General features: G+C 42.6%; 1 protein-coding gene across 1 annotated transcript in view; it reads left to right on the forward strand.

The window, feature by feature from the left end:
• Positions 1-26,425, forward strand: part of LOC308080572 (tensin-1-like) — a 142,953-nt gene that overhangs the window by 64,105 nt on the left and 52,423 nt on the right. The window contains 12 exon segments of the mRNA XM_080422466.1: positions 6,654-6,709; positions 7,362-7,542; positions 8,270-8,320; positions 9,072-9,194; positions 9,914-9,978; positions 13,296-13,379; positions 18,998-19,110; positions 19,857-19,917; positions 20,036-20,111; positions 21,206-21,335; positions 21,746-21,817; positions 22,652-22,759. Of these exon segments, the coding sequence (XP_080278592.1) occupies positions 6,654-6,709; positions 7,362-7,542; positions 8,270-8,320; positions 9,072-9,194; positions 9,914-9,978; positions 13,296-13,379; positions 18,998-19,110; positions 19,857-19,917; positions 20,036-20,111; positions 21,206-21,335; positions 21,746-21,817; positions 22,652-22,759 (1,120 nt within the window).

The following is a 26,425-nucleotide window of genomic DNA, read 5'->3' on the forward strand; positions in this document are numbered from 1 at the left end:
ACCATCAGAGCCCTATTGACTTCCATTATAAAATGTAATAGTTAAGTAAAAATATTTCAAAAGGTATAATACATACAATACTAACAAAACTAGCAGATGTGTTTCTGTGGTTAGCTCTGGTCCATATGAGTTAGGAGTTCTCCTTAACACTATTTGACTCTTCTCCGGCCCGGTAGCGCAGTCTCTTGACTTAAGTAAAAAATAATGGTGTGTTGTGTTGGAATTTTTCCATTGACCAGATCTATAGGTGGCGCACAGTAGTGACTACAAAAAAATCTGGCCGGTGGAATATTTTCTTCTCTGGCCAAAAAGTTTTTTACACGGAAGATGGGGGACTGACAGTCTTTCCACCAAGGAGCTTTCAACACATTTAAACCGTCTATGTTTTGGTGAGTAGCAAAAGTGTATTTTTTATTTTGACTAAAGTCAAGAGACTGCGCTACCGGCGATATGAAACAAATGCCCGAAGAGTCACATAGAGTTAAGGAGAACTCCTAACGCTGTGGACCAGAGCTATTCTGTGGTCTAGAAATTTGGCGCTGTTCGGTCCAACAGATTGCAAGATGAGTTCCGGTCAGACACACACAGACACACTTACCCTTTCATAGACGGCTAGCCTCTTGCAGAGTCGCGCCGTAAACAGTTATCTTTAAAAAGATGTTTGACTGTCTGTGCAAATCAAAGGCATAAATGAGTTTGCACACTGTAGCTCCCTTCAATGCCTTTATTGTAGCATCCACGTAAAAGTGATGTTTCGAGCACAGTGCTCTTCCTCAGACTGATTGGCATAACAGAGATGCCACCTTACCGATATTTAAGATGGCGTCTCTGTTATGCCAATCGGTCTGAAGAAGAGCAGTGTGCTTGTAGGTGGATGCCACAATAAAAGTCGTTGAAGGGAGCTGCAGTGTGCGCCTATGCTTTTGTTTCTTTTGAGTTCAGCACATGCCTTTTTAAAGGGTGTGTGGATGTGCGTGACCTTTGATTCCCGTTGACTGTCTGTGCAAATGAAATAACTCATCATGTACTGTGTATAGAACAATTGCAAAAGGCTGTAGCTAGGATAGAGTTCGGAAGAGTTTTAGGATGAGTACCTGAGCTTGAACCCATGACCCATGGGTTCAAGTAACGGGCCAAGTTTGGAGATGTAAACCATTTCAATTTCCTCACCTACTTGTTACTGCATCAAATCCCCGTTCCCTCTGTTTCCTGTTTCAAAGAAACGGATGGATGCTCATTGGTCGAATCCTATGACAGCATTCTTTTAGGTCTGTGCTATCAAGAGCATGCCACTAGTCATACTGACATTTTAGCACAGGATTCTCCTTTGCATTGAATGCACATTTGTTGAGTGCATGCCTGCGTATGTGCATGTGAATGTCTGTATGTGTGTGTGCTTGTATTACTATACTTGTGAGGGCCAAATGTCCCCACAAGTAGAGTAGAATCTTTGAAATAAGACAGCAGAAAGAAAACAACGAGAGAAATGGTTGTTTTATGGCAGCAAAAAAAATATGTTTTGGCTTACAATTACTTTAGGAAAGCATTCAGGTTGTATAGTTATGCCTGATTTATACTTGGTTGCGTGCAGGCTCGCGCACCAAGAATAGCTGAACTACAAGCTCTCAAGGCATCACTGACTGGCGGCAGACAGGTAAAAAGTAGTAAAGTATAGTAATACAAACATATGTGTGTGTGTTTGTGTGTTTGTGTGTGTGTGTGTGTGTGTGTGTGTGTGTGTGTGTGTGTGTATTTTCATGCCTGTGTGTGTGTGTGTGCGTGCGTGCGAGTGTCTGCGTGCGTGCGTGAGCGTGTGTGTGCGTGCGTGCGTGTGCGTGCGTGCATGGACTGACAGGGGAGGTGGTTGTGGAGTTGTGTTTATTCTGTTAGAATAGGACGGTGGTTCTCAAACCTTTCGATTTCAAGGACCCCCATACAGTAACTCTCAGAGTTACAGACCTGTACGGGTCCATTTGGAACCCCCTCAAGGAAAGCTGAGGGTCCCTGGACCCCCACTTTGAGAACCACTGGAATAGAATCCATCCAAGCACCATGGTCATTGGGTGTGGTCGTGTGGGGACTTGTCGAGGTCAGCTCCATGGACGGCTCTCTGTTAAGGTGTCACATTCACAACACCCATCTGGTTTGGAACAGCACACGTTCCTGTGCCTTTTCTGCACAATATGTAAATACTGTACACAGTACACACATATTAATAATAACAACACAATCTAGGGTTGCCACCTGTCCCGTAAAATACGCAATCGTCCTGTAAAAATGACAATGAAATATCCATCCCGCTTTGAACCCATATGGGACGAGATTTGTTCTGTGCTTTCACAAACGCCCCATTGCACATGTCTGTCACACACACACACATCGACAGTGGATTTAACGATAATGAACCAGATAAAACACAGGCCAGCGAATCTGTCGTAGGGCCCAGGTACGACCTCCTGTGCCTTTTTGTCTCCTGTGCCAAAATCCTGTCTGTGCCTGCCCTGTACTGTCACGGGTTTGCCCCTAGTTACGGACGCCAGGGCATTTTAGAAAGTCTACCCGGCCCCGATAATCCACCACGTCCACAACTGAAAGCGAAAACGCATGCGTGCAAACAAAAAAAAAAGAAGCAAAAAAGCAGGCAGAATCAAACACTTGGCTTGTCAATGGGAATGTAAAATAAAGCAAATTAAGTATGTTGACAATTGTTTTCTGTTGCGTATCACGCATGCTGGCCTGTTAAACAGCATGCCTGAAGAGCAACACTCCCGTAACGAACACGAATAACAACATTTCGCTGCTTGTACCTGTATGAGTGACAAATAAACCCCTCTTGATTCTTGATCTTGATGCGTGGACACAGAAGAAGACCCGAGGCCGAGTAGTATGGTCATGGGTCTACGTGCCCCATGCTTCTCCCGACCCTGACACGGTATGGGACATTCTGTTCTTATCCATTAGATTTCCTACCTGGTTGTACTTATTAGCAAATAGATGTCAATGCTTGCCACCTGCCCTATAAATGTAGATTTCTGTGTATTGTCCGAACAGCTAAAGAGCAGACCTCTCTCAATTCCTCATAACTCAGACTTCCCCCGAGGTGGACATAGTATACTGCTTAATCCCTTATTATTTCTCCACATTGAAGGTGGCAACCCTACTGACAACACATGATGTCAACACACCGTTGTGTTGAGAATGAATATACACGTACTGGGCTGACCTATACTATAGGAATGTGCATGTTGATATTCTACTGTTTCGAATATTTGAATATTTGACCTCTCCCACTAAAAAAAATAAATGTTTTTTTAAATATAGAATGTATCATTAAATTCAAAGGATATTGTGTATAAATCGTCACTTAAGATAATTGTTCAGAATGTTGATCGGCTTAGCTGATCGATAATAAATCTGAATGACACCATTCACCATCGCAGCCTATAATGCAGCAATGCATTGGCCTATCAACTGATTTTCATGAGCTAATAATAATAATAATAATCATCATCATAAACACACAGTAGCATGTGTATTTTTTACATCATTGTATGTAAAACTTGATAAGAAATAATAGTAATACAATTATAACTTTTTTTTGTTTTGTTTATACAGTATTTTTTCGACTGACATGAAAATCAAATTTTGGGGACTGGCACGAATATTCGAAAATTATACTTAGCTTAAATGTGTGTGTGTTGAAATTGATGCCTCCATGTGTCTGCATGCGGAATATGATGATTTCAAAGGAACCGAGGATGGATTTGGAGAGAAGAGGAGAGATGAGTGGAGTAGATGGTGTTGCCTTGGCTGTGATGTCTCTCCATCATGCTGTATCTACAGTACTTTTCTCCTTGCCCTGTAATCTGTTTTTAACTGCTGTACTGTCTTTGGCGCCTGAATTTCCCCAGCGGGATCAATAAAGGTCTCATATTATCTTAGGAGATAATAGGAGAGGAAAGAAATTAGAGGTAAAACATAAATTGGAGATCTGCATTGCATTTCATGTTGAGGGGGACATGGTTGAGTTTTGGTCCAACGCAGTGTTTGTGACAACGTCTTAACAGTCACAAGACCTTAGAGAGACTTCAAGCGAGCACGCAAACAATGCAATGCAGTACACGCACGCCTTCAGACGTGCACAAACGCGGGGCTGCAGGGAGATGGGAGAGAAGTAAACAAGGAGAGATACAATAAGGAGAGATAACAAGACTGGAAGAGGAGGGGTTGAAGGAAACACCGAATGGGCGGGTAACTGGGGAAGGAGGTTAGCAACTAAGAGAGAAAATAAACAAACCGTGGAGGGAGATGCAGGGAAATACGACGGAGAGGAGAAGGAAGACAAGAATACAAGAGAGAGGGAGGTGTGCGTTTATGACTCATCACAGCATCTCCAGTTACTCTGGAGCGCCGGTTCGAAGCGTGCAGTTGTAACATCTCTTCCTCTGTAAGGATTGAACAGGGTTCTGTTTTGTTTGAGGATTCTACATCCACACCCTCAGACTGGTTCCATCTACTTTTAACACATAAAGGGGACGTTTCCGTTTTGGATTTTGTATTTATTTATAATTCTTTTAATGCGGAGACTAGACCATTTGGATTGCTATAAAAGGGAGGGCAGTATGACTGTGGGTGCTTCCATCCGTAGACGTTTTTACTCCCTGCGTACTTCCTGGAGGCGGAGTACCAGGTACCTGTTCATCAAGGTAAGCTACGCCCATCGCAGGAAGTCCAAAAATGGTGCTACTTTTGCCGTAAAAACAAACAAACAAACAAAAAAACCTGGTGTTATTTTAACATTGTCGAGCAACGATGAAAGATGAAATTAAGCGATGGCCCCTTAAACGATGAAAACGTTGATTTGATGGATTTTTTTCAGTGGTACTGTATGTTCTAAACTCATCGGTAGTGTTAATGTGTGTGTGTGTGTGTGTGTGGGGGGGGGTCTCTGCTTGTGTGTGTGCATGCATATTCTACTATTATGTGCACACAATGTGTGCTTTCCATTAATGCGCCGCTACATTACACACAGCACCAATGTTGTGTTCTGTTAATCCAGCCGTACAGTACATCGGCAAGCCGACAGCTTGTTCTTGTGATCTGTCAAGTCGCTGTACAACAACACCACGCGACACCCCCCCCCCCCCTCCCCACGCCCCGAAACCCCATGTGACAACCCCCCGCCCGTCCCCAGAACCTCGTGTGACAACCCCCTACCCGCCCGGAACCCCCCCTATGTGAACAGCCTGTTTCAGTTTGCTAGACACCAGCGACGTACAGCATCTGGTTCCTGTCAAATCACGGTGAATTATGGTTCTCATTTTGTCGGCTCCGGAGGATTTCAGCCTCATCTCAGCGAGGCTACAGCAACACGGAGGGGCTCAGGGAGCAGTGTTCTTAACCTCGCCGCCCGTGTGTTTGTCTGTCCGGACTTCTTCTCAACTCCAAGTCGCCACAGTCGACCCCATCGCCTGGGTTCTCCACTTGACCAGCGCCAAGTGCTGCTGGCGCTTAATGATGCTGTGGGAAAAGAAACTGGAGAATGCAAAAGAGGGGGGGGTTGGGTGGGTGTTATCATGAAGATAATCTTGAGGCATGATTGGGTGGCTGTCATTTTTGGACGGTGTCCTCTTTTTGTAACGGCTTACTGACCCTCCAGATTGTGACGATATACACACAGTAAAATCCTCAGTTTTAAGTTAAACTCCGAGAGGGTACAAAAGGTCCATTTGGTTAACATTTGCTCCTTCTCAGAGTTACAAATGGATAAATTGACACTGGGGGTTTTACTGTGCAACACTAGGCAAACAGAACACAATAGAATAGATCACACCTTTTTTGTCACCAGCAAAACAAATGACAATGAAAACATTTGTGTCTGTGTGAGGCAGTGGTTGTGCAACAGCGCTACTTGATGTTTTGTAACATTTATAACACTGCAGACCTGATGCAGTGAACACAGCCAAACCCGGACGCTTCCCCAGTAAAATAGCTGGATAGGAGACAAGCTAATTGGAGCAGTTGTCGGTTTCATGACAGCATCTGTTAATTATTTTGTCTTGGAACACACTGATCTTTCTCTTATGTTCCCCTGTCTCTGTCACTGTGTCTCTCTTCCTCTTTATTTCTTTACATCGCCATGTTTATCTCAATCTTTCTTTCTCTCTCTCTGTCTCTCCATCCCTTAAAGACATTTTCAAGAAAACATTTGGTTTAGTTCCATAATCCGTTTTCTTACAGATATAAGGTTTCTTCAAACAGCTCTTCTGTCTTACTCCTCTCTCTCTCTCTCTCTCTCTCTCTCTCTCTCTCTCTCTCTCTCTCTCTCTCGCTCTCTCTCTCGATCTCTCCTTGCCTCTCTTCTCTCTTTCTCTCTGCTTGTCTCTCAGTCTGTCTCTCTCCTACTCAAAAACACTTAAAGGTTTAGCGTCATGATCTGTTTTCTTATACCCAATGTCAGATTGTAATTTAATAATGTGTGGAGGCCTCCTCATCATTACCAGATGGAGATTGCTTATGTATGTGTGTGTGTGTATGTGTGTGCATGTGTGTGTGCGTGCGTGCGCGTGTGTGTGCGTGTGTGCATGTGCGTGCGTGTGTGTGTGTGTGCGTGCGCGTGTGTGTGTGTGTGTGTGGTTGTGTGTGTTTTGCAGGGATCTATGAGGTCGAGACTCGAGAGTATAGAGACAAGAGGAGGAAAGCCGCCGCCGTAAGATTCCGTTCCCACAGTATTGTGATGCACGCAATTATGTTATCAAACAAACACTGTCCACCCTTTTGAAGTGTCCAATTACAGAATCCAAATGCGGAGTCCAAATACAGTGTCCAAACTACTTATGAATACTATCTATATGCCGTCACTATGCGTGACAGCAGAGGCATTCGAATATTTGAAATCTTGTACTATGGTTTGTCTGATACTGTATCAGACAAACAATGCAAACTTCTTATTCATTTTGGTTTCCTGTCCTTACTTGTGAGAAGAAAAAGTAATAGAGTAGAGAAGAAGGGTATGGAGTATTTGAGTAGTGAGAAAGACTATTGAGTATTTGTGTAGTGAGGAAGAGTATCGAGTTTTTGAATAGTGAAGAAAAGCGTTGCGTATTTGAGTAGAGAAGAAGAGTATTGAACCTGTGAGTGAAGAAGAGTATTAAGTATTTGAGTAGAGAAAAAGACTATTCAGATTTATTGATTCATTATTCACAATGACATGCATAGCTACACAGTAACATTTGTTGATGAACACTGAGGTTTTTAGAGTGTAGTCAGTCACCCTGCAGACAAAATACAGGATGCAGAGGATACAAACACGGTGATGAATAAAGGTAGAGGTTTAAAGGTTGTCGTGTTTGCTGTCCCAGGGGTCAGATCGTGTCGGGTCAGGTCCAGGCCATGGACGAGGGCTATGAGGTGGACCTGGTGTACATCACAGAGCGGATCATCTCCGTCTGCTTCCCCGTCGTCACCGACGAGCGCAGCTACGCCACCAACCTCAAGGAGGTGGCCTCCATGCTGCGCTCCAAACACGGCGAACATTACCTGGTGAGAAACCCTCCGCTGAACTGCCAATATGATGGCTGGTGTTCATGCGTCACTCCAATGGACAGCAACGGCCAGTTGCGGTTTAGATACGTGCATACACGTATCTATGGGTTCGAGCACACATACTGTATAACCTGCCTTTGTGAGGGTGAAACAGTTAATCGAACTAATTGATTGATTATTTAAAGAAGACAATAGATTCATAGATTAATAATCTATCCCTATTTTGGGAATATCATTGTAGGGAAAAAAAACATAGACAAAAACATGTGAAAAAGAGCTGATTCTACAGGCTCATCGGACACATTTTGAGCGTGTACATCTGCTATTTTCACTATTTTTGCATGAAACTGCATCAAAGTATAAAATAGGCCTTAAGTGGTTAATAGATTTTTTATATATATATATATTAAAAAAAAACTGCTTCTAGATTATTTGATTAATCAAAAAACGTAATAATCACTAAGAAAATTATCGATAGTTGCAGCCCCTATGCCTGTGTGTCCTAATTACCTGATAAGCGGCAGGTGCACCTGTGTGTCGACAGAGACATCCCTAGCTGCCATCCCCGCTCGCAGATGGTGCCTAGTTCATGCCCTGCTGCCACATGCTCATTAATAGAAAGCTAAAAAAAAAAGTGTTCTAGGTGACGGCTCAGAAGTGCTTCATTGTTGAATGCGTCTATAATAATCCTCTGATGTGTGCCCTTTTCATTCTCTGCTTACAGATGCTCAACCTGAGCGAGCGAAGGAGTGACATCTTCAAGCTGAACCACAAGGTGTCCAATTCCCTGAGACCTAAACTTCATTAACAATCACGCTGTCTGGATATTTGGAATATATGAAATATATGGGGAAACTGTGAATACAGTGCTGTATGTAGGCACAACGTACTTTCTTTACCTCCTCTGACATTCAGCCATGACGGCTGCCTCCCAGTCGTCACTAAGGGTAAACGAAAGTACGATTGATTTAATCGACGATGGATCGCGTTGTGAGCTGGTAGAACCACTATTTTCACTACTTTTTTGCATCACACCGTTGTGTGACAAAGTATAAAATAACACGCATCCAAATTACTGATTTCAGTCATTTGGATTCCATAGAGCCATCATGTCTTCTATGGAAGCATGTTGCGCAGCGAATATAGCCGATCTACGCACATAGATAGGCTATTTTTGGTTATTATTTTAAGATTAGAGCATTTGAAGTGGTAAAATTTATTTATGTTCAGAATTATCCTCCATAGAAAAACCCTAATAGTCTGAAAAGTTAAAGCCTCAATCTGTGATTTCTTCACCTGGTTGGCAGTATGTAGAACAGCAGCGACAAATATAACTAAAACATCATAATTTTACATATTGTGTTAATTGTTTAGAAATCAGTGCTGGTGTTTGTTGGGGGGTGCGGTGGAGGGGGGGGGGGGGCTCCTTTCACACTGTTTCACAAATCGCACATTAGGACTTGGTCAAAACAAACATCTTCAGTCGTGAGACGTTATTTTTGCTTTAATCCATGAATCCCTGTCAGGTTCTGGAGTTTGGCTGGCCGGACCATCATGCGCCAGCGCTGGATAAGATCTGCAGCATGTGTAAGGCAGTGGACACCTGGCTCAACAACGACGTTCGCAATGTGGTGGTGCTCAACAACAAGGTATATATAAGCACTGTTCACCACATAAACACAGTGGCCATTTTGCTATTACACCAAGAGCAAAATATACTGTTCCCAAACCTTTCAGACCCCCAAAAATAATCATATTTGAACTGGGGACCCCCCACCTTGACAAGCACTTGGAATTGTAGGCTTTACATTTAGTTTGACTCGGTTCCACCGATGAATATTGTGAGCCGATCTACAAGCTCACAACTTGAAGTTGGGTCCGCCCCCCGAGTACACTGTAAAATCCAGAATGTTAATTTAAAGGGAAGTGTTTTCCGATTTTGAAACTAAATTCCATTGCTCTGTCTTTCTTTTTTCCCCACATTTTTTTCCCATACTAAATGCTATTTCTGATCGTTCATTCGTCGCGCTCTCGGCGTGTAATGATCTTTACTCCGAGAGTGTACAAATGTAACCAAAAGGACCGGTTAGGGTTCATTTGTTTACATTAGCTACATTACATTAAGACGTTAATGTAAAGACGAGTAATATAAATGGGAATGTAGCCTACTGTACCTTAATTCTAATCTGTTTAACTCCTCTTCCTGGAGAGGATGCTAACAAATTCAAACTGGGGTTGTCGAGACATCTTTATAATAATAACATTAATAATGCATTTTGTTTGCTTTAACAAGCTTTTGCAAAGTGCAATGAATAATTCCTGCACTAACCATTCTCTGTCTCTTCTCTCTCCCTTCTTTCTCACGCAGGGCAATCGGGGTCGAGCGGGAGTGGTGGTGGCTGCTTACATGCACTACAGTAACATCTCCGCCAGGTACATGACATTTCACATAAATGGTGCATTTATAAAACACCTTCATCCAAAGCACTTTACAATGTGCATTTACATTCACCTATTCACACCCGCATTCACATTTTATGTTATTTTATTCGTTGTCTTTTTAAATATACTATAAGCCAACCGCAAATGATTTCCGAGAGGGCAAGAGAAAGACATTTAATCAAGATTAGATGCCCAGAGATTCTGTTTTTGATTAGAATTGATGCGTCCATGAATCATCCTCAAAGATGCCTCCATTCATACCACTCAGCCCTTGACTTGAACAAAACAAATGGTTTCAGAATGTTTGCGTTGCAGCTTTCCATTACCAACAGAGGTACAGAGAGTTGTTTTTACGTGCTCCGTATTGTGCTGCCAAATCTTATTGAAAAAAAGAAAGAAATGTTTTTTCTCTCTCTGAACATATGTGATTATTTTTCCAAGCAAAGGAATGCCTTTCTCTATCTGAAAACCTAAACAAAGGGGGCTTAGGCTATGAATATTCAATTTCATTCAGGGATATGTCTGAATATTTACACTGTTATGAATGTTAACTCGCGTGCTGTGACCTCCTGTGTCTCGATGCGTTACGCTGTACCCTCTCACTCTGATGTGCTTGCGAAAGGGATTCGCCGAAACAACGGAGCGCAGGGTTTTCCGGGCGAACGGTTGATGCTGAAGAAACAGACGGCTAATCGGTTCAGATCTCTCCGTCGGGGGGGCCGAGACCGTCCGACCGTAGCGCGGGGACATGCGGTCCGATCGATAACGGCTAGGCCTGTCCCCGACTAAGGATTTCTTTAGTCGAATCTAATTGGCGACTAATTGCCAATAGTCGACTGGCAGTCGACTAATATATATATTTTTTAGGGCCAAAATACATTTTATTTCAAAGGGCCAAGTCTACACAGTTTGTTTTGTGTCTCCAGCAGAGTTTCTAGTGTCTCTATCTCTCTCTGGAAGAGGTTGCACATGAACTCTGCAGCCGCACTGAGGCGCTCCAACACAAACAATACCAATACAAAGACGAGGAATAAGAAGAAAAAAGTGCTTTGACGTAGTCGCTCTCAAAGTGGGGTCCTGCATTTTTGTTCATTATGAAAAACTTTGCATAATTTTTTTAATATGACATCAATGCAAATCTTCATGGCGCTCGTGTGGGGCAGTGGTAATGTAGCTGCCCCCCCGCACGCAGTTTATCCGGCTTTGTTGAGCGTCTATAACACAATTGGCCCGTGTTCGGGGCCAATTGTGTGGAAGTCGGGTGGGGGAGGGTGATATTTGTCACACGTACTCCTACGGGCTGCGGCGGCACCTGTCAGCAGGAGGAGTGGGGCGGAGGCTCTGCGTCCTCCCGGTGGGGGTTCCTCACTGGCAGGTGAGTCAGTAGGACACAACAGCAGTGACAACACACATTTTGTGTGTGTGTGTGGAAGACTTAATTATGTGGAGGACATAACGACTAAATTAGGGAGAAAAAGGGAGAAAAAGGAAAAAGAAAAACACACACCAGAAAACAATACAAATCTTCCCTCATGGGGGGTCTCTACAAAGCCTTTTGAAACGGGAATCTGCGGCCAAATACATTAAACATTTTCAATTTAGGGGTCCTTGACATGAAAATGTTTGAGAACCGCTGCTTCAATGGAACCAGATGTTAATAGGTGGGGGTGGAACAGTATGAAAACATACAAGCCTTCTGTAATTGATGTGAAGTGAAAGCCAGCAAGCATAAACTAAACAGGCCTAAATCTCAGTGTTCTCCAAGGCTGCAGTTTCACAAGACAAAACACTAATACCAGTGGACCAGTGGTGGAAGAGGTACTCAGATCTTCTATTCAAGTAAACGTGTAGACACAGTGTAGAAATACTCTGTTAAACTAAAAGTCCTGCATTAGAAAATGTACTTAAGTAAAAGTTTATACACTTAAATACACTCAAAGTACCAAAAGTATAAGTACTCATTGTGCAGAATGGTCCATTTCAGAATAATACATATTACTGTATTGTATAAGATTGTTGATACTGCTGGCCAGCTTGAGACCCCCACAATATATTTTATATTGTTCATCATAATCTGCAAAGAATCTAATATTATGAAGTAAATGTAGTGGAGTCAAAAGCACATTGTTTGCCTCCAAAATGTAGAGGAGTAGACGTATACAGTTGCAGAGAATGGAAATAGTAAAGTAGACTAAAAGTCAAAAAACTCTTCCTTAAATCTTACTTAAGTACGGTACCTGAGTAAATGTAGTTAGTTGCTTTCCTCTCCTCCTGTGTTAATACAGAGTCCAGGATAAATGTTTTTTAGAGCTCTAGGTTGTAAGACAAATGAATCCCCAATGGTTCTCAACACCAGTCCTTGCCAGGACTGACTTGCTCATTATTGCTAGTAGTTTGTCCAGGAATGTCCTGGTTTCAAGCTGGACATTCAAGCCCCAGTCCCGACAAATATCTGTAAAACACTAAAATGTCCCGGTTTCCATCACCCTTTTATAAATACACTGTATATTTTGATGCCAACATCACTACCACCATTATTATTATTTTTATTTCAATTATGTGGAGGCATAGTGACTAAATTGGGGAGAAAAATAGATAAAAAGCACAAAAAAAAGAAAAACACAGAAAAACAATACAAATCTTCTCTACAAAGCCTTTTCAAGCGGGGGTCTGCGGCCAAATTGTGGTGAAAACCTGACCATTTTCACCACAGTTGTTGTAGTAGTAATAATAAAAATAATATTTGCATACTTGTTTTAAGAGCTTATATACAGTATACTGTAGATGTTTATCATGTTCTGTCCTACTCATTGTTAACTAACCACCATCCATGGGGTTGAAAAAATAATCGTCCCCCATCCTGTCCACATACACGGGTATGGGTATGCATGGTTTGGGGGGGTTTCAAAACTATGGTCGCTCTACATTCACCCGATTGTTCCAATTGGTCGTCCTAAAACCACGGAAGTGAATTTGCAATGGGTTCCCTCGCCAGATATGCTTCCTCCCTATAGGATTGTTTGATTTATGCAAAAGGGGGGTTGACATAACCTTTTCACACGTTGTTCTACACAAATTATAAATTAACATCTCAATCCTGAAGTCTGAAGCTGTTGTCTGCTTTTCTTTTTAACATGCAGTATATTAATTGTGTGAGGTTTGAAAACCATAAAAAAAGGTTGCTGATTTTGTTGCGCAAAACACCTGAAGGACATAGCCATGCAACAATGCAACAGAGTTTATTTATTATTTATTTTCGTGAGAGTATGACGGAACACTAAACACTGCTCTCATGTTGCTCTTTTCAGCGCTGACCAGGCATTGGACAGGTTTGCCATGAAGCGTTTCTACGAGGACAAAGCACTTCCTGTGGGCCAGCCATCCCAGAAAAGGTCAGTTGTTATCTCACTTCCTGTTGTACTTGACGTCTCCCATCACGTCTCGTATGGCAGTGGTTCTCAACATGTGGGTCGGGACCCTCAGGGGGGTCCCCACATGATTTTTTGGAGGAGGTCCCCAGATGACAGCGAAGTGACAATTTAAGGACTTTTAAGACCTTTTCAATACCTCAAAAAAGAAAGAAAGAAAGAAAAGAAAAAGACCATTACTGCAACTGCATCAAAAGTAATCAACAAACTATACTATGAAAACCGGTCAAACATTGGCCAAATTGTGAAATAATATAAGAAAGAGGCAAAACTTTTCAAATTAGCCGATCTACAAGCTCACCATATTTTCACAATATCTATCTGTGGAACCGAGTCAAACTAAATGTAATGCCTCAACTCCTACAATTCCAAGTGCTTATAAATATCCATAAATCCATAAATATGATTATTTTGGGGGGTCACAGACTAAAAAGGTTGAGAACCACTGTCCTACGGGGACATTTTACAGACTAGGTGTTATGCTGATGCTCTAATCCAAAGACTTTTACTGCAAGTAAGTTATACATTATTGAAGACTCTATTCTATTCCAAAATGCTTGACAAATTCTTCAACTGAACTGTTAATGTTTAACGCTGCAATCCAGACTTCATTTGAATGAATAAAAAGTAATTACAGCCAATCTTCCATGGTAGAGTATATTAATACAATATGACATCTGCATTATGCAGTGGTTGGAGGTGGTTTCCCTACTCTTCCATTGAGGCATTTAAACCCTGCTGTAGGACAACTACAAGTACAAGCGGTACTGCTCAAAGCTCATAAGCACAATATCCCCACTGGACAAGTGGGGATTGCCTCATGGATGAGCAGAAATTGCGTTAATTCATCATAACCTTTATTTAAACTTGGAGTACAATCGAGGGGCAGGCCCTCATTTTAAATGTAGCCGAGGTCATTCTCATGCGGGAGGCTAGGCCCCCTCCTTTTCCCCTCTACACCAAATATCGTCACCAAAAATAGCAGATCTGCAAGCTCACAACGTGTCGTGTTGTTACCCATTGTGAGCTTATGGATCGGACTTTTGAACATTTTTGAATGTTGAATAAGGGTTCATGTGGTTAAAAAGTAGTATGCTTCAGGTCAATAGTTTTTTCTTTCAATCATTATTACATAAGTAGCTGCAAACAGTTCAACAAAACGTTTTCATTCAACATTTCCTATGGTGCTTTCCAACTATTTCTTCGTCAGACTCGCACATCATGAAAATAGTAGTAAAAACAATGGTAATGACTTAGCTGGCATCCAGCCCATCCACATTGGTTCTGAAAATGCTCTAACTAGCCTTTCCTTCTCCACTTACTCTTTCCAGTCCAGTTTATTTTTGGAATGTCTCACAGAGGAAATTCTTTAGGTTCTTTTTTTTGTTTTGTTTTGTTTTTGTTTTGTTTGGTTTATCTCCAATTGAAGCTTAATTGAGATAATTGTGGAAAAAATGTCTCGGAACAGAGAGAGAGACATGTATCTTTTCCTTCAGAGGGATTCCTCGGGTGTCTCTTGGGCACATGGCAGGATTTGATGGTACAGTAGTTCGGTGTTTCCCAAACAGTGGGCCGGGACCCATTTATGGGTCGCGGACCCATTTTTATGGGGCGCGAGTAAATATACCTTCAAAGAGCCGATCTAGAAGATTGCAATGGAGAGGATAGACTTTTGAACCTGCCAGTCCATCTACAAAAGAACAAATGAAACCAATGGAAAGCGGCTCAGTGTTAAGACGAAGCAACCTCTCACTTTGAAAGTAGCTCACTCTGTCTCAAGAGGGCGACAAAGACCCACAGACACCTGGGAATTACACCGTCCAACTATCCTCCTCCTGTAAGCCAGTGGTTCTGAACTCTGAACTCAAGCAAAACCTCTGTGTCGCACAGCTGGAGTGGAAAGCAGCTGTTCTGCAGCAGTATGAGCAAATCACTCAACAAGAACGTATCATAAACAGAAAAAATACAATTTATTTGGTTGAAGCACTTTTTTCGTAGATCAATGCGGCAATGCATAAATCTGCCGCAAACTGCAGAGTGTTGTGATCGTTGTGAGTTGTGTCCTTGATTCCTTCCTGGTTGACCTTAGGGTAGAATCTAAGATCTACAGCAGTGGTTCCCAAACATTTTCAGCTGAGACCCAAAAAGATACATTTGGTCTCGCCAGCACCCAAATGTACAAAAATACATTATGAATGAGCCACTTAAGCACTATTTAATAGTGAACACTATTTAGAGCTTGTAGATCTGCGTTGTGAGCTTGTAGATCTACTATTTTCAATATTGTTCTTTTTACATTGTTTTTTTTCCTCTGAAATAGCTTAATGTATTTTCTTTTAAAATAATATTGACAAAAACTTTTTTTTGTAGGAAATGCAAAAGAGGGATGTTTCCTCGCGACCCGTTAAAAACTGTTTTGCGGCCCCAAAAATGTGTCCCGACCCATTGTCTGGGAACCGCTGGTCTAGATTGTTCATAAGAACACATTAGACTCAGTAACCTCCAACGCACAGCGTTTTGCAGCCCAGCCATTCTCTGGCAGTTCTATAGGATTGCCCTCTGCCCCGCTGCTATTTCCTGCTTCAGATATATTTATCTCTACCCTGGAGTCTGAGATATTACGGTCTGGCATGTGTGACATTAACCCATTCAATCCGAGAACGCAATCTGTGTGTCATTTTAAGATTTCTTTGGCTATTCAAAAATAGCAGATATACAAGCTCATAGCACGGCACAGAGTACCGCGCAATGAGCTTGCAGATCAATTTTTTTTTTGAAAAACATTTGTGCAAATCTTTAAATATATATATTTTTTAAGCGAACATTTGTAACTCAAATCTGTGCTTCTGGGGGGTCCCTGGAACAAAATGTTCGCTTTGAAAAATGTATATTCAAAGATTTGCACAAATGTCCACGATAAAAAAAAAAAAAAGCAGATCTACAAGCTCATAGTGCGGCACTCTTTGTCGCGCTATGAATAGCCAAATAAATCTTAAAATGACACAGATGCGTTCCCGGCCTTAATGGATTAACGTGGGCCAACGAGAGAGGACGTGGATCTGGGCCTTGTCTACCGCTGCCATAGCAACGCACCAAGCTAAGAGACCATAATCGTTGCCGTCGGGCAGAAACCTCTTATCTCCATATTTTAACGTTTAGTTTTTTTTCGTAAATTAATGCCCTACTTGATCATACTACAGCGTCACACAAAAGCATCAAAAGTACCAGCTCGACGAGCTCGAGTTTTGAGCTTGTAGATCTGCTACTTTTGATGCTTTTGAATTTGAATCCCGGAAAGTCAAAGTTTTGGACAGGGTTACCACCCGACAGAGACGATATATTAGACCAGGGGTTCTCAAAGTGGGGTCCGGGGACCCCCAAGGGGTCGTTAAGGGTGTTCCAGGGCGTCCCCAGCTAAATGATTAATAGTTAGGAGCCAAATGAACCCTCAGATATTTAACTCTGAGAGTGTATAAATTGAACCAAATGGATCACACACACTCAAAGTTAAGGGGGTCCGTGGCCTAATGCATACCACACTGGGGGTCCTTAAAATTCAAAATTGTGAGAACCACTGCATTATACTCTATTAGAGACTTATATACAGTAGTTCAGTTTCAATTACATTTCATTGAACAAATATAGACTCATCTTATTATCCTATTATGTTGTATTATTTGATTGCATATAAAGCCGAACGTAAAGTGTGGTATGAGGTACATAAATACGTTATATTTAGAACATTAGCATCATGCAGGTTTGTGTTATTTTGAAACATTAGCATCGTATGCATTTGTGGGGGAAAGAAATAGCTGCAGATGCAATGTTTCTTAACCCATTCAATCCGGGAACACATCTGTGTCTTTTTAGATTCATTAGGCTATTCAAAAATAGCAGATAGACAAGCTCATAGCGCGGCACCGAGTGCCACGCTACTGTATGAGCATTTATGGGTTTGCCCGGGTTTGAATCCTACGCGTTACAGTTGCGTTACCTCTCTCCATTGGAGAGGACATCGCTTTAAGGGTAGAATTAAGATATTTCACTGAGAAACACTTCAGCACTGATAGGATTGAATTGAATGGGTGGGCCAGTCAGCACCAAACATTTAAGCATGCTGCCAGTAGGTCACAGCATGTACCTCAACTTATATATTTTTTCACATATCTTTTTAGACGTTTTGAAGTATTTTTTTCACTTTCATATTATAATGCAAGTCAATGAGGCTCTGATCAGACTGAAACATTGCCCAAATTTGGCGTGATACGTCATAGATATGTCATCGGTGACTGACGTTAGACGACTGATGTCACAACCTGGTCACACGATTTCCTAAGTTTTGTTTTACCATGCATGCCCAAGTACACTACACACACACACACACACACACCCACACACCCACACACACACACACACACACACACACACACACACACACACTCTCACACACACACACACACACACACACACACACACACACACACACACACACACACACACACACACACACACACACACACACGCTTCCCTTTCTTCGCAGCCTCTTCTTCAGCCCAGCTGTGTTCCCATGGCTGCGTGGCTGCATGGGTCTAATTGAATTCCAGTTCAGGACAAACCATCTGTCCACTGACAGCAGGGCCAGGGGGGCCGAGGGGGGGGCAGTGGGATACACAGGCCGACCCTGTAGTCAAGGTCAACACTTAGTATCATCATCATAATCATCATTAACAACCAGAGCGCACTAACTCAACAGGCCCCCCGACTGGTCCTCATACTGTTACTGTTACTGTTACTGTATAGTACAGGCTCACTCTTGACATGTCCCCTCCTGCAACAGTTCAGCATACTGAACGCTGCTGCTGTGCATTCAAAGTAGGCTGTTGATATATTTAATTGAAATGTCCACCTTCTCAGGTTATCAATCGATTGTAGCTACTGTACAAAGAAAGCTTATTCCATGTTGGCCGTTGGACATTTTTATCTTAAAGGGACTGTCCACTCTCTTGTTTTTGTTTTAGTTTTGTAAATCGTCACTAACAGGCAGAAACCTCGTATCTGTATTTCAAGTTTTTACATAAAATGAATGCCCTGTTTCTGATGTACAAGCTCATAACGTGTCGCGATGCGACCCATTGTGAGATCTTTTATTTCCGTGTCATGTAATTTCCCAAACATTTTGAAAGTGTTACATTTGTTTTGTGTAAAGCACATTGAATTGCCTCGTTGTTAAAATTACAAATATAATTGCCTTGCCGTGCCTTATTCTGTTTGTGTGTTTTATAAATATTGACTGAGCTTGTGACTAAATAACTACATTAGAGCCATTGGAACACAGGTCCTTTTTTCCATTTCCTGGAAAGCAACGCTTTTGGACATGTGACGATATAATATCAGCTCGTAGAACTGCTGTTTTCACTCTTTCTGAAATGTTTTAAACATTTTTTTTTACTGAATCAATATATATATTTTAATTGATTAATATGGCTAGTTTAATTAACTGTTGCACCGCTAGACCCAGTCAGTGTAGTAAACCTAGGACTGCTGTGCCCCTTGTGTGTGTGTGTGTGTGTGTGTGTGTGCAGATACGTGCGCTACTTCAACGGCCTGCTGTCTGGACAGATTAAGATCAACAACAAGCCTCTCTTCCTGCACCACGTCATCATGCACGGCATCCCCAACTTTGAGTCCAAAGGAGGTGAGGAGGATCCCACTGTTACGGAATCATAAGAAACATGTTTCCCTTACGAGTCCGTTTGGTTCTATTTGCCAGTGGTGGAAAAAGTTTTTAAAAAATGTACTCAAGTAAAAGTATCAATACTGCAATGTAGAAATACTCTGTTACAAGTAAAAGTCCGGAATTCAAAATGTACTTGAGTAAAATTGCAAAAGTATTGGTATCAAAATGTACTTAAAGTACCAAAAGTAGAAAGTACTCATTATGCAGAATGTCCCATTTCACAGTTACACAAGTTAATTGCATTAAAACCTTTTGAAAATAGCAGATCTACAAGCTCACAATGCGTCGCATCGCGATGCATTGTGAGCTTGTAGATCGGCTATTTTCAAATGGCCGAAATGTATATAGGGCTGAAGTGGTTTTCTAATAATAAACAAAATCTACAAAGTAACTAGTAACTAAGGTTTTCAAATAATTGTAGTGGAGTAAAAGTACAATATTTGCCTCTGAGATGTAGTGGAGTAGAAGTAAAAGTACTGAAAATTGGAAATACTCCAGTAAAGTAAAAAATACCTAAAATGTTTACTTAAGTACAGTACTTGAGTACATGTACTTAGCTACTTTACACCACTTATGGAGTTAAATGAACACTCAGGATTTTACAGTTTAGGTGTGTCGTCATTGTTGAGAAATGTCCTGCTTTCTTTGACTTTTAAAAAATGTTTTATTGATTTGCCTGTGTTTTTTGTCTGTGTTTTTTGCAGGCTGTCGTCCGTTCCTCAAGATCTACCAGGCAATGCAGCCGGTCTACACGTCAGGAATATAGTACGGACGTTTGTTTCAAATTCTTTGTGATGTACACACTTGTAGGTTCTTTTGATTATGTTCCTTACCCCTGTGCAAAAATTGTGAACACGGCTCTCTATTGATGTGTGTCCTTCAGCAACGTGCAAGGAGACAGCCATACCAGTATCTGCATCACCATCGAACCAGGTCTGCTGCTCAAGGGGGACATCTTGGTGAGTCGACCCTTTGGCGTGTGTGTGTGTGCGTTATTCCCAAGCCTGTCGTACTCCAAACAATATGGTTGTGATTTGCTGAGACGCGAGGCTTTGGCTATTCAAAAATAGCAGATATACAAGCTCATCTCTGCTTTTCTGGAAAAATCTTGAACATTTTGTGCAAATATTTGAATATAGATTTTTAAAGGGAAATCTTTGCGTCTGGAACAAAATATTTTCAGATGGGGGTCCGCGGCCAAATACATATCATTTGACATGAAAAAAGTTTGAGCACCACTGATATATAGTAACATACGTTTAAAAAAAAACTGTTAGGAAGACATTTGTAGAATCCCCAGAAGGAAAGATTTGAGTTATAAATGTTCGCTTTAAAAATATATATATATTGAAACTAAAGATTTGCACAAATCCTTTTTTTTTTTAAATAGCCTTGGCATGTATGTATGTTATTCCCAAGCCAGTCGTACTCAAAACAATATAGTTGTGATTTGCTGAGACGCGAGGCAGGATCGCGGAGGGAGTGCTCGCTTTGGGTCATGCCATATCCTATTCCACCCACCGCGGCTTGCCAACTGGGACGGTGCGCGCTTGTCAATGTGCAAGGCCGTCGGCTGCTCGACACAGGCTCTCACTTGTCTAGTGGCTGGCGCGGGCGTGCCTCATGAGCCTCAACGCCTCGCTGACGGCGCGCCTGCCTTGTTGTCAAGTGATTTAAAAAGTCATGCTCGTTTGTTGTACGCAGGACGTTGAGTGAAGAGTTGAACTTGGAGTTGAACTTTTGTCCTCAGGTTTGAGACTGATTGTCTATATGGATTTTGGTATTTGTTTTTTCCCTTTTTTATGTACCTATCATTCATCATTGATTGATTGATTGATTGATTGATTTATTGACTGAACAAATATCGACTGATCAAGAAATTCTTTTATAAATTGCTTGAAATTCATCTATTCTCTGAATGACGCCTCAATCAATTGATCAGCCAATCACCCAATCACTTGATTGAGCACTTGACTGTCTTCTTTGTTCATTCACGTCTCTCTCTCTCTCTCTCTCTCTCTCTCTCTCTCTCTCTCTCTCCCCCCCCCCCCAGTTGAAGTGTTACCACAAGAGGTTCAGGAGCCCCAACAGAGACGTGGTTTTCCGTGTGCAGTTCCACACGTGTGCCATCCATGACCTGGGAGTGGTGTTCGGAAAGAGCGAGCTGGATGAGACTTTCAAAGGTACAGTCGCTCACTTACACACAGCTGCTGTGAATGACATATTTCCTCTTCTGACACATGGGGTTTCCTGTGATGTGAGTGTGTGCATGAAGCCTTAGTTGTGACTAACCTTGATGGAACACAATTCCTGCTCATATTTTATACATGCTATGTGCAAGTGTGTGCAACCAACAATCTTTCATGCCCTACATGTGGCTGAATGGTGCCCCCTACCGGTGGAAGATTACCAGCCAATTGTGCACCATCTGCATTGACGTTTTTTCTCAGACAGACGGTCTGAGAAAACGTCATCAGTATCCAGAATGTTCACCTCTTCACTATACTGTTATAGATGGATGGATGTATAGATAGGTAGATAGAGAGAGCTACTACTTTACTGATCATTGTATCTGTGTGTTATTTTTGTACAGATGACAGATTTCCAGAGTATGGCAAAGTAGAGTTTGTCTTCTCCTTTGGACCGGAGAAGATCAAAGGTAAAGGTAATAAATGACTGAATTACGGGGCCACATTAGGCCCTTTTGGTGCCTGCAGCCCACTGACCATGCATGTGCGTTAGTCAGATCAAAGGGACAACTGTTATTCAAAAGACTAACATCTTTTATTAATAGTTATATTAACCGCTTGAACCCGGCGTCCCTGGGCATGTCATAAAGGCGAACGTTTGGCGAAATAGCCGATCTACAAGCTCACAACAGGTTGCGTTGCGACCCGCTGTGAGCTTGTGGGACTCCCTCTTTCTTTGGTGTTTCGCCTTGATTGCGTCTAAACCCCAACATTTAACTTCACTAAAACTATGCCTAACCCTAACCCTAACCTCCCAACCACTATGCCTAACCCTAACCCCTAACCCCAACCCTAACCATATACATAACCTCATATACACTATGCCTAACCCTAACCTTAACCCTAACCCTAACCTCACAGAAATGATGCCTAAACCTAACCTCAAAACCCTGTCCGCCTGGGCTACATCGGGAAAAGAGACTTTCCCGTGAGCTTGTACCGTAGATCAACTATTTTTGGTCAAAGACATTTGGTGTAGAGGGGAAAAAAGGAGGGGGCCTAGTATAGATCCTGGGGGACCACGGTCAATTAAGTTTTTTGGTCAAAGACATTTGGTGTAGAGGGAAAAAAAGGAGGGGGCCTATTATAGATCTGGGGGACCACGGTCAATTAAGTATATACGGTAAAAAAAAAAAAAAGTATTAAAATGCTTGCTCCCCCCCAAAAAAAGAAGGATTTTTTTTTTTTCCATGTGAGTCATGTGAATTCATACACAATACACACTACTCCTCTTGCATTGTGTTCCTCAGGCCTGGGGCATCTGGAGAACGGGCCGTGCGTGTCAGTGGACTACAATACCCAAGACCCCCTCATCCGCTGGGACTCCTATGAGAACTTCAACCAGCCCGGGGTAGAGGGTAAGACACACACACACACACACACAAACTTGGTGTGATGGATAGGTTGTCTCCACTCATTCTCAGCTGCTAATAGAGACCTTCCCCTTCACACTCTCACGCTGTCACGTGTAGGCCAGTGCTGTGGTCAGTCGTTTTCTGACCCGTTAACCCATATTGTCACAGATTCCTTGCACCCGTGCACAGATGATGAGACTTTGTAGCGGGAAGAACCCACCACATCGAACCGTGGGCCAGCCTGAAGCTCTCAGGGTGCAGTTGGGCCATCGCGAGTAAAGGACCAAAAAACTAAAACAGACACACCTAAACAACTTAATCTGAAACAACACTGCATCCACGGTTCGATTTGCTGGTGTGGAGGTGGGGGCTGGGGTGGGGGGTACAATGATGGAGGTTCAGCTAATTGAAAATGGCGTGCCATCGATGTTGAAGAAATTAAGAGCATTGTTGAATTTCACTTTCTTGTGTTAGCTGGGAAAAAAAGTCATTTACAGAGGTGTAGCAAACAATGATGAAACCAGGGTTCCATTTGGTGGTGGTACGTGGTAAATGCCTCTGCCTCTGCTTTTCATGTTTCATATTTCATATATTCTGGTCATTAATTGTTATGGGCAGTGGGGTGGGGATGTTTTATCCCTGCTTCTGGTCAGGCTGGATTAAATAATATAATAATTCAACATTTTCTTTTCTTTAAATTTGTATTTATTTATTTAATTTTAATTTTTATATTTTTGTTTAAGTTTTCAGCTTGTAGATACGTTATTTTTTTCTACTTGTCGTACAGAGAAGTAAATGCCAACCCCCTATTTTCTTTCTTCTTCTTTTCAAATCGAACCTTGCTTGTATCGACGTGCTCCAGTGTTGCGACAGATGGAGTTTTGTGTTACTAAGAGTCACAGTGCAGATCAGAAGACGAATGCAAACAAAGCAATGCTGACAATACTAATAATGCTGCGTATAAATGTTACTGGGCATTGAGACAACTGGAGGCCAAGTACTCCGGAAAATCTTCAGTGTTTATTTAGCTTTGAGCTATGAGGGTCCATTTGATTATGGACCCGTAATTACATTTTTCACATTATTATTATTAACACAGAGGATTTAACGGTGCAAGGCAGAAGCACATGATGCCAGGGTTCAAAGTATGCAGCGCATTACCGTGTTTTCAGGTTTGCAGTGCACTAGTTGTCTTTGCCTCCCCCCCACTCCCAATCCCTCTCAGCTGCTAGCCAGACAGCAACCTAGTTCCCTCTCCAATCCCCCCACCAACACACACACACACACACACACACACACACACACACACACACACACACACACACACACACACGCACACACACACACACACACACACACACACACACACACACACACACACACACACACACACACACACACACACACACACACACATACACAGCCCTCAGCTTGTCAATCAGTCCTTTAAATAGCGGCTGCAGAAATAGGTGGGCGTCAGTCGCCTCCGCTACTGGCTGCCCTCCTCCCCTGTGTGTGTGTGTGGGGGGGAGGGGGGCTGTAACCTGAAACAGTAGCATCCATGCTGTAGTCCCCCGACACCCTCCCTCTCACCCGGTCAGCGCGACCCCCACCCCGCTCCACCTGACCCCAGGCCCCCGGCCCTAGTCCCAACTCAACTCAACCGCTTCCTGTGTGAGTGCTATAGCGGTCGGAGGATTTGGAATGTGGGGCATCTCATGGTGCAGCACGTCCTTCGCCTCTGCAAAGCTGTCACTTTCAGAATCATTTGCAGGTGCTTTTTTTCGTGCGAGCTCTCTGCATCGCAGTTACAGGAACAGTTAGAATGGGGAAGAGAGGAAGAAAGGAACACAAAAACAAAGTCCAATATACATAAGGTGCATGATTATAATTTTGCAATGAGAAAATGGCACTGTGGAAGGCAGAAATGCTTTTCGTGCAGGTGAAAACATTTCCAGAAGCTATAAAATCACGGTTTCACCTTTAGTGTCAGAGCAAGGCGTTTGAGAGGCATGCATGTGTCGTTTTGCAGAGTGTGTGCTATTGGGTACATGTTGGTCCTATAGGGTGGTCTGTGGCTGTGACTTAAGACCTATTTGGTCTTAAGACCAAGTGTCTATGAGGGCACGGTGGCGCAGTCGGTAGCGCTGTCGCCTCACAGCTAGAAGGTCCTGGGTTCGATTTGGGGGGGGACGCTGTGGGCACTGGGGGCGTGTCTTCTCTTCCGCGTCATCAGCGCCCATACCCTAGGTGGGGTTGGCGAAAGGGCCCACTCTGTGTGGAGTTTGCATGTTCTCCCCGTGTCTCTCAGGGTAGTTAATACCCTCACAAAAACATGTAGTAATCCTGGTCACTATAACGCCTCCCCCATGACAGCCGGGGCGCCTGATGGAGGGGAAGGGAACTGGTTGGAATAACGTGTTCCTTCCACTCGCTACGTCCAACCAGGGAAACTCCCCCCTGTCAGGCTCTCATGCATTGAAGGAGGCATGAGCTCGGCCCTGGCCTCCTTAGGCTGAAAATTGGCACCGGGTGAAAAATAAGGGTTACAAAATCGTGGGATATTATTTTTTATTTAAGACCAAGTGTCTATTTTGCTAGACTGAACATATCCACCTGCTCACTCAATGTATTCCTTATCCTTATCCTTGTATACCGTCACTATGGCTGCAACAGTTAATAAATGTAATCGATGTAATCGATTATGAAAACATTTTAATAAAAAGAAAAGAAAACAGATCTATAAGCTCACAACGCGTCACGCTGCAACGCAATGCTATTTTTGCATGACGCCGTTGTACGACGAAGTATAAAATAGGGTGATTAATGAGATTAACAGATTTTGTCGATTATAAGAAATGTATTAAAAAAGACAAATTGCTTCGATTCATTGATGTATGAAAATAAAAACGATAAAAAAACGCGCTTCTCAGCTATCCAATTAATTGGAAAAGTAATACATAGAATAATCGCTGAGAAGATAATTGATAGGTTGCAGCCCTAGCACATTGAGGTCACAAAGCCTCATTGTGCATGTGCAGGAAGCACAGTGCGCATAAGAGATGCAGCAGTGACTCCAGGGCCAGTATAATGAATGAGCGTGTCAGAGTAGTTTTACAGTGCCAGGATAACCGGCCCTGACGACCTGCAAGGTAAAATGGGATTTCACAGTCAGCGCCGATAATCTTTAGAGGCTTAGTGAGCACAGGCACTATACTGCATAAACAGAGAGAATCTCCCCTATTCAGTTGAGTCAGGACTTGGCAAACATTCTGGCCCTGCAAGGACTTTTATGTATGGGACCTTTTTACGACTTTGCAGAGGCTGTTTCGGTTTTTATGAACTGCAGCCCCCCCACCCCCTCCGGAGAACTGTTGCAGTAATTGCTGTGTTGCAAAAGGTCATTGTGAAACGCCAGGATTGCAAGTTTGATCCTAATTGAATGGGCTGCGCCATGCGCCATTTTCAGCGCTCGGCAGAAAGTCTATTTGCCAGTTGAGTAGCTCTCTGATTTCCTCTAATTGCAGGTTTCCACTGTGGTACTGTACTTGGAACGTGAGGATTTGCATGTTCAGATGAACTCACGCAGGAACATTATGTCTGTTTATGCAGGGTTTTATTGAAGGGACTCTTTGGATACCGCAGGGCACATTGAAACAACATCCGGGC

The sequence above is a fragment of the Gymnoscopelus braueri genome (genome assembly GCF_963280865.1).
Source record: "Gymnoscopelus braueri genome assembly, chromosome: 24".
NCBI lineage: Eukaryota > Metazoa > Chordata > Actinopteri > Myctophiformes > Myctophidae > Gymnoscopelus > Gymnoscopelus braueri.